The sequence below is a fragment of the Stegostoma tigrinum genome, chromosome 1 (genome assembly GCF_030684315.1).
Source record: "Stegostoma tigrinum isolate sSteTig4 chromosome 1, sSteTig4.hap1, whole genome shotgun sequence".
In the NCBI taxonomy this organism is placed as follows: Eukaryota; Metazoa; Chordata; class Chondrichthyes; order Orectolobiformes; family Stegostomatidae; genus Stegostoma; species Stegostoma tigrinum.
Genome location: NC_081354.1, coordinates 14,970,639 through 14,981,735, shown reverse-complemented (window position 1 = coordinate 14,981,735; position 11,097 = coordinate 14,970,639). Strand labels below are relative to the sequence as shown.

At 39.9% G+C, this 11,097-nt stretch overlaps 1 protein-coding gene across 2 annotated transcripts; it reads right to left on the bottom strand.

Annotated features, from left to right (window-relative positions):
* Positions 1 to 1,191: 1,191 nt before the first annotated feature.
* Positions 1,192 to 11,081, bottom strand: mrps18c (mitochondrial ribosomal protein S18C). Of its 2 annotated transcripts, XM_048527912.2 has the most exons (6): positions 10,949 to 11,080; positions 7,013 to 7,074; positions 5,538 to 5,621; positions 3,304 to 3,361; positions 2,306 to 2,365; positions 1,192 to 1,351 (listed from the first exon to the last, which is right to left on the bottom strand). In XM_048527912.2, the coding sequence occupies exons 1-6, from the start codon at positions 10,977 to 10,979 to the stop codon at positions 1,281 to 1,283; spliced, it is 366 nt and encodes a 121-aa protein (XP_048383869.1). In that variant the 5' UTR covers positions 10,980 to 11,080; the 3' UTR covers positions 1,192 to 1,280. The 2 variants fall into 2 exon arrangements, with proteins under 2 accessions (XP_048383869.1, XP_048383875.1); XM_048527918.2 differs by lacking the exon at positions 2,306 to 2,365 and having other exon boundaries at positions 10,949 to 11,081.
* Positions 11,082 to 11,097: the final 16 nt, after the last annotated feature.

Below are 11,097 nucleotides of genomic sequence, written 5' to 3'. Positions count from 1 at the left end.
CACTGTTGGTTGGACAACTTAATATAGATTAATAATGGAATTATGAGATTTAGCTTGTTTACATGAAGGGTCTTTATTGTATGTACACAACCAACATAAGTTGAGTAATTCTTTCAGTATTTGAGAAATTTCTGAAGTATACGATTAAAGGCAGCTTCTGATAATTTACAAATGTTTCAGTTTATTGTGATTGCAAGAATAGGGGGTTTTGCCTTAACTAAACATGATATTGGTCACTGTATTTTACGGTGATGTTAACTTGTTGGAAGTAGCTCAGAAAAGTTTTACTCAACTAATACCTGTTATTACCTTATGAGAAAAGGCTAGATAAGCTTGGCCTGTATCTTCCGGAGTTTAGAAGAGTCAGTTGACTTAACTATAACATCCAAGATTCTAACGGGACTTGTCCACTGGTTGTTGAAAGGATATTTCTTCTTGGGAGATATTTAAAACTTTGGGTCATAGTTTAAAGAAAGGGGACTTCAATTAAAAGAGCAGGATACCTTTTTGTTCTCCAAGAGTCTTTAGAATTCCCTTCATTGCAAGGCAGTAGATGTAGAATCTTAAAATATTTTAAAAGGTGAAGGTAGACATTCCTAATTACCAAAAGGATCAGATTATTGGGGATGAATAGGAAAATAGAATTGAGGTTAAAATCAAGTTGGGTATTATTTTGTTGCATGGAGGAGTATGCTTGAAGGGGCAAGTAGCCTACTCTTTGCCCATTGTTTGTTTGATTTTCATTAAGCAGCTGCATTGGCCAAAACACTGTTTGGATATCTATATGCTTGACAAGACAAACTCTCCTATTTCAAGCTTCATTCCAGTAAGCAGCTACAAGGACGGCGTTCAAAAGCATCTCAAATTCACCCCTGAAAACAATGAAATAAATGTGATGGACTAGAAATTTTTGCAAATCAACGACTACCTGAACTGGAGATATATCCACAAAAGGTGTCACCTGTTACAACATCTCTGACAAGCCCAATATGGAGGCCCAAAATCCCAATCATCCTTCAACCAAATACCATGTGTTAGGCCTAGCAAATCCAGTATTTGATTATTTTATTACCCAAGGACCCACACACCAGAGTGGTTATCTTTAGGCCCAAGCAATGGTGCAAGAAGAGAAGATCTCAAACAGATTCTCTTTTGCATTAAATGTGTGTAGAATAAATCTTTCCACGCATCATCATTTAATACATTTTATTGATTCTAGAAACATAATTGAAAAACTTAGAGCACTGCATCATAAATCGTCGCTGAGGTTGAGGATCATCTCAAAGTTTGAAATCACAAATATTTGGATCTTTTAGGAAAGCAGGATCTTTAAATGTGACCGACATAAATCCTACAAAGGAAAAGAAAATCATTAATAGAACAGGAAGAAAATCTCAACAGGTGAATGACAAATATTTCAATCGGGACAAAGTAGTCTTTAGCTTCTGCCTATCATTTGGAATAAATTGAGTTATGGTGGGGAGTAACCAGGGCTCAATGCTGAGAACACAATTATTTCACTATAACGAAATGAAGTATCTCCAGTTGCTGAATGAACTGCATATCTCAAAGTGGCAGAATGATAACATTCTAATTACAAACTAGTGGAAAGTAATGGTTACGGGAAGGGTAACATGCCACAAATGCATATAAATTATGTTGAAATAACGAAGGTGGATGATCAACAAGATTCAGGCATTTATATCAACGTGTTCAATCAATAATGAATATTAAATGTAATAGCCAAACAATACTACAGTTAAAAGAAGTTTAAACTGTATGGGTCTCTAGGTCACACTATGCTCGTAGTACTCCAGTTCTGGCTACTGAGACACTATACCAAAGAACTGAGAGACTGATTTGCAGGAGATGAGTTAAGAGGAATGACATATTTAGGTATTGCAAAGGAAGGTCAGAGGAGATCTTACGGAAGCACACAATAGCTAAGGAAGTAGAAAAGCAAAATCCAGAGTATTATACTCATTTACAAGAATAGGTCAAAATGACCATTTTCAAACTAGTAAATTGTATTTTTAGGATTGATATCAAAGCAAATTTTGTGGTATCAGACACGCAATAAAGTCTTAAAACAAATTTCAATAATGCAAGATCTTTAAATGAAGATAAAGGAATGGCCCTAGGTATAGTGTGGGTAATACAAGATCACTTTTGTCTCCAAGCCTCTCCCCACCCTATTCCTTTGGGACAGTACAATTCCCAAAGCAAAATACAGAAAAAGAATTGCAGTTACGCAAAAGGTATTCAATGTCAGTTTTAGAATTTAAATTAGGTTTAAATCACATACCCATTTGCTGGGCTTTTTTGATGGCCTTAGAAATTTGTTTTTGTTTCTTTCCACATAAACCTAGAAAGAGATCTCAATTAAAACAATGGATTTACCGTACTTACACAACTGTAGGACAGGTGCATGATACGTCTTTTAGTTTTTCCACAGCTGACAATTGAAAATCTTCATTCAGGAAATTTCACACATTTGTTCAACATATGTATCAAGTAACAGGTATATTTACTTATTTAAGCATGAACACTTCTCAGGATCAGAAGCTTCTTCTACCTTGGATTGATGTTTTTCAGCAATATGTTGAACATACAAACAAGGGGCAAAAGCAAGCCTTGAGAGGCCTACTTGACCAATTATTAACATAATGGCTGATCAGATTCTAACTCTACTCCACATTCTCATGATAGGTGTGTGCATGTAGGCAGTGGTCAGGATTGGTCAGTGAGGTGGGAGTGGTGATAGATGGGAAAGAATATGGACAGGTTCTGTCAGGTAAAGGAGGCAGGGATGAGAGGGCTGGTTCGTCATGAGGGGAGATTTTGAACTAGTAAAATCCATGTTTAGGCCATCGAGCTGTAGGCTCCCAAGGTGGAATATGAGATGCTGCTTCTCCAATTTGTGGGTGGCATCATTGTGACACCGGATACTTATCGCCATCCCACCTAACTTCCCCAGCCCCAGCCCCACCCCTCCTCTCTCTCTATTTCTGAGCTCCCCTCCCCATTTCTGAAGAAGGGTCCCGACCGAAATGCCAACTTTCCTGCTCATCTGATGCTGCCTCGCCTGCTGTGTTCCTTTAGCTCCACAAATGTGTTATCTCTGACTCCAACATCTGCAGTTCTAGCTATCTCTGTGTCTGAGTTTAGCTGGAATCCCAATCACTAATGTAAACTGTATGCTTAAAGACACACAATGGAGTGGATCCAAGCTTTTGCCAACATGAAAGAAAACAAACTCTCCCCCTTGGAATGTTGAAGACTCAAAAGTATATAGTATCTTACCTGTTATGTGTCTCCCAAAGATACGACCCGTATATGGGGATATAAACTGGGACAAAAGCTGTTTTAAAAAAAGGAAATGGCTGAACATACAAATTAGTAGAGCCACAGAACCCCCACAGTCTAGGAATAGGCTTTTCTGCCCAAAAGTTCCATACCACCAAGACTGCAAAGAGCATCCCACTCAGACTCATCCCTCCACCATAACATTGTAACCCTGCATTTACCAAGGCTAGCCCAAGTAGCCTGCACATCCCTGAACACTACAGATAATTTAGCATGGCCAATCATTTAATCTGCACATCTTTGGACTGCAGGAGGAAACCAGAGCACCCAGCGGAAATCCAGGCTTACACTAGGAGAATGTGCAAATTCCACACACACTCATCCGAGGATGGAATCGAATCAGAGTCCCTGGCGCTGTGAGGCAAAAGTGCTAACCACTGAGCCACCATGCTGCCATTCAGTCCAAGGAACCTGCTCGGCCATTCAATAAAATCATGGACAATTTGTTTGTGTTTTGAATTCTATAATCGCCATCTGCTTGCCAACTTTTCTTGCCTAACAAGAATCTACTTCTGCCTTAAAATATTCAATAGCACCATCTCCACTGCCTTCTGAAACAGAGTTCCAAAGTCACACAATGCTCAGAAAAAAAAAATCATAATTTGTCCTAAAACAGCAACACCTAATTTTTATATAACCCTCCTTAGTTCTAGACTCATCTACAAAAAGAGTCAGCCTTTACAAGTTCACCTTGTTAGGATCTTACTCACTTTTAAACTCTATAGTTGGCATCCTTTTCTATTTGGTTTAGCCACCCATTTACAATCCTGCCAATCGCCAAATTTCTTTCTTTGTTTTCAATTGCAAGTGAGTTTTAAAACTTACATTTGCTTTGGGCATTTGTTGTGCAATGAGCTTTGCAGTCAAACTGATAATTGGTGGGCATGGACCCATTGCCCACTTACAGATAATTTATGCAGTGTCATTCAGACAATTCATAAGGAGTGAAAACAGACGATTGTCTGAAAATGAAACCAGAACGAAGACATTTAATCATGGCGGAGCAGATGAAGTTGCACCTAACTTGGAAGTGCGACAAAGTATGACAGGTAACCAGAGTGGAAAAACCATCCAATCCATCACATCAATGAGCACAAAACAGTAGAAATGAATCCCACCTTGTTGCTCATTTAATGCACGGTCTCTGAAATGGAGTTGAGTTTTATTAACAGTTAGGATGTGTCTCGAGCCCACTTCTAAAAGGTTGGCACAGGCAGGATCAATCACAACATTCAAGAAATATTTAGATGATCGCTTGAAGTGACATCATATAAAGGACTACAGACCAGATAGGTTTTTAATAACCAATGCAGACACAAAGGCCCAAAGGGCCTCTTTCTTTGCTGGAAAACTTTATATCTTTGGCTAACTCACTTGTCAGTTCTACTGAAAGGTCATCAGCCCGAAATATTAACTATGTCTCTCCCAATACACGCTGCCAGAGCTGCTTAGTAATTCCAGAATCCATAGTATGTTGCTTTTCACTGGAAGTCATTGCCTGAAAGGGTGGCAGAGGTAGCAGGCATTAAAACATGTAGGATTTAAACAAACACTTGAAATGCCACAGCATACAAGGCAACAGGCCACATGCTAGTAGACGGGACTTGGGTAGGTAGGTGTTTAGTAACTAACAAGGACACCATGGTCCAAAGGACCTCTTTCCACACCCAAAACTGACTCTGAATAATAACAGGTCAAAAGCACTTTGGCTTTTCTAAATTTTAAATGTCATTCCTTTGCCACTGATTATAAAATCAAGGCTATTCATTTTAAGCTGGAAGTTCGGAAGAACAGCATGGATATTTTATATTTTGCATTCATCATCAGGATTTTGGTTTTACGACCAAAATTTAAAGACAGAAGAGATATATGCCCCACATATTTAGAGAGAATATTCTTTCATCAGCCTAGCTCTTTCATTCTTGTGTCAAGAATCAGATAAATGGGAATATGAATGAAGGATTAACTGGAAGGAGAATGATCATAAACTGCTGCTATACAGTGTCACTGATGCATTCAACCACAGTAAAAGTGTTGCGGGTATTTTAATACTTACACTTAGTAATATTGTACGCTTTCATTGGCTTAACACAGACTACCTATCCTCATCTTTTTTAAAGAAAATCTCATTTACATCTCTTCTCGATATTCAGTGAATAATATGGACAAACCTGTACGTTCTTGTAGTCTACTGGAACACCACACAGAATGCACTTTTTGGGAGGTTCTTTGTAAGGATTTTCTAACTTTATTGGCTGTAAGAAAGTGGACATTTGAAACTGTGTTAACCGTTTTCCCCTCCTCATTCATGGATACAACAGAAAATTTGAGTTATTCACAATGTAGCATCAGTAACAAAGACAGAAAATGTACTAGAAAATTTTGCACTTTATCCTTTACTATTTCCTCCCCATTAGGACAATTACCATATTCAATTTTCAACAAATTATTAGATAAATTGTAGATACAAAGTGCATTATTGACTTATTTTCAGGTGCACGGGGTGTGGCCAAAAGTCGTCTTAAGATGAGAAAAATTACGAGTCAGATGGGTTTAATGAAGAAATTCCATTCTGTGGGGCTTAGTTGTCTAATTACTCTCAATAATGTTAGAGAAAATTGAGGAGGGGGTGGAGAAGAGTCCAGAGTCATACAGATGACAAGTGGTTTAGATACAGAATTTATAGGGCTAGAGGGGGTGAGAGACCAGGAGAAGCCAAATCATGAGGAATATGAACACATGGATGAGAATTTTGCATATCATTGCAAGTCAACAAGAGTTACTGGCCGTGATGAGAAAATAGGATTTGATGTGGAATACAATGTTGAGAACAGAATTCTAAATGATCCAAAGTTTACAGAATGAAGAATAATAAGCTTGCCAGAACAGTATTAGAAAGCATTAAAACAAAAGATGATAAAGAAAACAGCAAAGTGTGGGGAGACTGCAAAAAATTTTAGTGAGACACAAGTTAGTTGGGAGATAGATAGAAGAAGATACTCAATGTGGAAAAATATGAAAATCACTTTCAGAAGAAGAGATTTTTAAAAAAGAAAAAAGTAAAAGGGCATAATGTTGTTTACATTCTCAGACATTTCAAAGCTGTTCTCAAACAATGAATTAACTTTGTCGTGAACTCTTCCTTCCAGTACAGGTAAATGATACAATTTAGTTCCTCATTCAATAATGGGACAGATTATTTCATTTCTCTGTTTTAATCATTTTGGTTTGAGTGGACTTGGGCTTTCCAGTACAAAAAAAACTTTAACAGTCAGAAGACATGCTGATGTGAGGAATAAGTGGACCCAAGAATTTTTCATCAAGTGCAACGGATAGTAAGACTATTGAGTGCATTTACTCAATGATCACTGGGAAAGTCAAAAATACATACTTTCACAAGTATAGAGGTAAAGAAAATACATCATTTTCTTAACTCCAATACAATATCACCAAATTTCAGTGCAGAAGAGTAGTGGAAACATTTGAACATAATCACATATTCTTCCTGATCAACAGAAACAGATTTGCTGGTGCTGGACATGGTTCACTCATCTTTGTTTGATGATTGCACCCAGACAGATATGTTTTGATGAACAGTTAGAATCTATAAATCAGTTGATGGCATTCACAAATAATGCTTTCTTACCATATCAGAAGTGTTACTGGTCGATGGAATATGTTGAGTGCTGATCCTCTTTTGCCAGTACACTACAAAGCCAGCAAATAAGAAATATATGAATTGGTAGACATACACATATTGTTCTGGATTGAGAGAATTGGAAAATGAAAGATTTGGATAGTACCTAAGTTGCAAAGAGCTCACCATGTGACTCCTTGGAACTCAAACATTAAAAAGCTCAAACAGAACTCAGGACTGTCTTCAGTTTATAGAAATCAACTGACCAACTGGCAACTACAAGCCAAAGTTTTAAGGGAGAGATGAAAGATGGGCTTCATTATATTAATAGTCAGACCAACAGTTTTGGAAAATCGTTAAGGGTCTGCTGTTTGTCACCTAGCAATAGCTTCTCCATTGAGATGCTGCTCTTCTTTCAGTACTCACTGAAATGTGGCAGTTACAGGACAGGTTTGCAAAGTGCCGTCACTCTAACACTCTGCGCACAACTGTGTATTTGAATTAAAGAGGGATACATTTTAATCCTCCATAGTTAATCCAAGATTGTTCTTAACTGGTCTTCCAACTTACTGTAAGAAAACATGCTGCCTTGAAGAAATATACTATTTTGAAAATAGTTGGTGAAAGACTATTAAGGCCATAAGACATAGAAGGGGAAGTAAGGCCATTCGGCCCATCAAGTTTACTCCGCCATTTAAATCATGGCTGATGGGCATTTCAACTCCACTTCCCTGCACTCTCCCTGTAGCTCTTGATTCCTTCTGAGATCAAGAATTTGTCGATCTGCCTTGAAGGCATCCAACGTCCTGGCCTCCACTGCACTCCGTGGCAATGAAGTCCACAAGCCCACCTCACTCTGGCTGAAGAAATATCGTCTCATTTCAGTTTTAAATTTACCCCCTCTAATTTTAAGGCTGTGCCCACGGGTCCTAGTCTCCCTGCCTAACGGAAACAACTTCCTAGTGTCCACCCCTTCTAAACCATACATTATCTTCTAAGTTTCTATTAGATCTCCCCTCAACCTTCTAAACTCTAATGAGTACAATCCCAGGATCCTTAGCCGTTCATCATACGTTAAACCTACCATTCCAGGGATCATCTGTGTGAATCTCCGCTGGACACGCTCCAGGGCTAGTATGTCCTTCCTGAGGTGTGGGGCCCAAAACTGGACACAGTATCCTAAATGGGGCCTAATTAGAGCTTTATAAAGCCTCAGCAGCACATCGCTGCTTTTATATTCCAACCCTCTTGAGATAAACGACAACATTACATTTGCTTTCTTAATTACGGACTCTACCTGCAAGTTAACCTTTAGAGAATCCTAGACCAACACTCCCAGATCCCTTTGTACTTCTCCTTTGCAAATTTTCTCACCATTTAGAAAATAGTCCATGCTTGTATTCTTTTTTCCAAAGTGCAAAACCTCACATTTACTCACATTGAAATTCATCAGCCATTTCCTGGACCACTCTCCTAAACTGTCTAAATCTTTCTGCAGCTTCCCCACCTCCTTAGTTCTACCTGCCCGTCCACCTATCTTTGTATCATCGGCAAACTTCGCCAGAATGCCCTAGTCCCTTCATCCAGATCATTAATATAGGCCCCAACACTGAACCCTGCGAGACACCACTCGTCACCAGTTGCCAGTCCGAAAAAGAGCCTTTTATCCCAACTCTCTGCCTTCTGTCAGACAGCAAATCCTCAATCCAAGCCAGTAGCTCACCTCGAACACCATGGGTCCTCACCTTGCTCAGCAGCCTCCCGTGAGGCACCGTATCAAAGGCCTTTTGGAAGTCTAGATAGATGACATCTACTGGGTTTCCCTGGTCTAACATACTTGTTACTTCTTCAAAGAATTCTAAAAGGTTTGTCAGGCACGACCTCCCCTTACTAAATCCATGCTGACTTGTTCTAATCTGACCCTGCACTTCCAGGGATTTAGAAATCTCATCCTTGACAATGGATTCTAGAATTTTACCAATTACCAAGGTTAGGCTAATCGGCCTATAATTTTCCATCTTTTGCCTTGATCCTTTCTTAAACAAGGGGGTTACAGCAGCAATTTTCCAATCATCTGGGACTTTCCCTGACTCCAGTGACTTTTGAAAGATCACGACCAAAGCCTCCGCTATTTCCTCAGCCACCTCCCTCAGAACTCTAGGATGTAGCCCATCGGGGCCAGGAGATTTATCAATTTTTAGACCTTTTAGCTTTTCCAGCACTTTCTATTTTGTAATGCCTACCATACTCAACTCTGCCCCTGGCTCTCCCTAACTGTTGGCATACCACTCATGTCTTCCACTGTGAAGACAGACGCAAAGTACTTATTAAGTTCTTCAGCTATTTCCTTATCTCCCATCACTAGCCTTCCAGCATCAATTTGGAGCAGCCCAATATCTACTTTTGCCTCTCGTTTGTTTCTTATGTATTGAAAGAAGCTTTTACTATCATTTCTAATATTGCTAGCTAGCCTACCTTCATATTTGATCCTCTCCTTCCTTATTGCTCTCTTCGTTATCCTCTGTTTGTTTTTGTAGCCTTCCCAATCTTCTGATTTCCCAGTGCTCTTGGCCACTTTATAGGCTGTCTCTTTTTCTTTGATATATTTCCTGACTTCCTTTGTCAGCCATGGCTGTCTCATCCCACCCCGGATAATCTTTCTTTTCTTTGGGATGAACCTCTGCACTGTGTCCTCAATTACACCCAGAAACTCCTGCCATTGTTGATCTACTGTTTTCCCCGCTAGGATCTGCTTACAGTCAATTTTCGTCAATTCCTCTCTCATGCCCCTGTAGTTACCTTTATTTAACTGTAACACCATTACATCCGATTTTGCCTTCTCTCTTTCAAACTGCAGACTGAACTCTACCATATTATGATCGCTGCCTCCTAAGTGTTCCCTTACTTTAAGGTCTTTTATAAAGTCTGGTTCATTACATAGCACTAAGTCCAGAATAGCCTGCTCCCTTGTGGGCTCCATCACAAGCTGTTCCAAAACGCCATCCTGCAAACATTCCATGAATTCCCTTTCTTTGAATCCACCAGCAACATTATTCACCCAATCCACCTGCATATTGAAGTCCCCCATGATCACCGTGACCTGGCCTTTCTGACATGCCCTATCTATCTCCTGGTGCATCTTGCGCCCCTGGTCCTGATCACTGTTAGGAAGTCTGTACATAACTCCCAATATAGTTTGATACCACTACTCCACTTTTTCCCCTCACAGCCCTGCAAATGTACCAGTTTCAACTATTCAGCCAAACCATGTTTTGAGGGTAACTACTAAATCCGCTTCCAGCAACCTTTCAGTCTGCGTCTTATCACACTATGTTGAAAAGAAATCTCACCTCACCCCTGGTCCTTTAGATAATGACCTCATATGTACATTCTCTGCCATCAGTTCTTCTGCCAGCTGAAACATGATCTACTTTGATTACAATCCAGCATGATTTTGAACACACCTATTAAAATCTCCCTTTTGCTTTCTTGGCTTCAAGTCAGCACTGCCAGATTCCATGGACGATTGAAGTCCCTCGGACCTAGCACGAAACTAAGTGAATCTTCTGCATCCTAAAACAAAAGCCTTGACGACGTTCCTAAAATCTGCAGGCAGCGCAGGACACAACATCTCAGCTGAGCCCTATTTTCTGAAGGGTCCCGACCTGAAAAGTCAACTTTCCTACTCTTCTGACGCTGCCTGACCTGCTGTGTTTCTCCAGCTCTATACTGTGTTATCTCTGGCTCCAGCATCGGCAGTTCTTATTATCTCTGGGCCTAAACAGTGATGTTTTTATATATGAAAATTTAAGGAAAGAAATGCGCCCTAGCTAGGGACCGACTGACGTTTATCACTTCTTCAGTATGATAAGAAATGTAAAAACACCGAGGCTGCTTTCTGGCTTTCCCTTTTAGTGCCATTTCGAGTCCAACTCCCCTCTTTACCTGGTCGCCATTTCCTCAACGCCCGCAACATCCTGCTGGAACCAGCAAGATAGGCGCACGCGCAAACAAGCCTTCATAGGAACGGCAGTACCCCAACAAGCGGGTGCGCATTGCACTCGATGACGAGCGCTGCCAATCCCGTCAGGGAA

Excerpts from the sequence above, each read along its gene's own strand:
- mrps18c (XM_048527912.2), bottom strand. The coding sequence starts at position 10,979 with ATGTTGCGGGCGTTGAGGAAATGGCGACCAG. Across the intron at positions 3,362-5,537 it reads TAGACTACAAGAACGTACAG|CTTTTGTCCCAGTTTATATC; the intron begins GTTTGTCCATAT and ends TTTTTAAAACAG. Across the intron at positions 1,352-2,305 it reads CAAAAAAGCCCAGCAAATGG|GATTTATGTCGGTCACATTT; the intron begins GTATGTGATTTA and ends TTTCCTTTGTAG.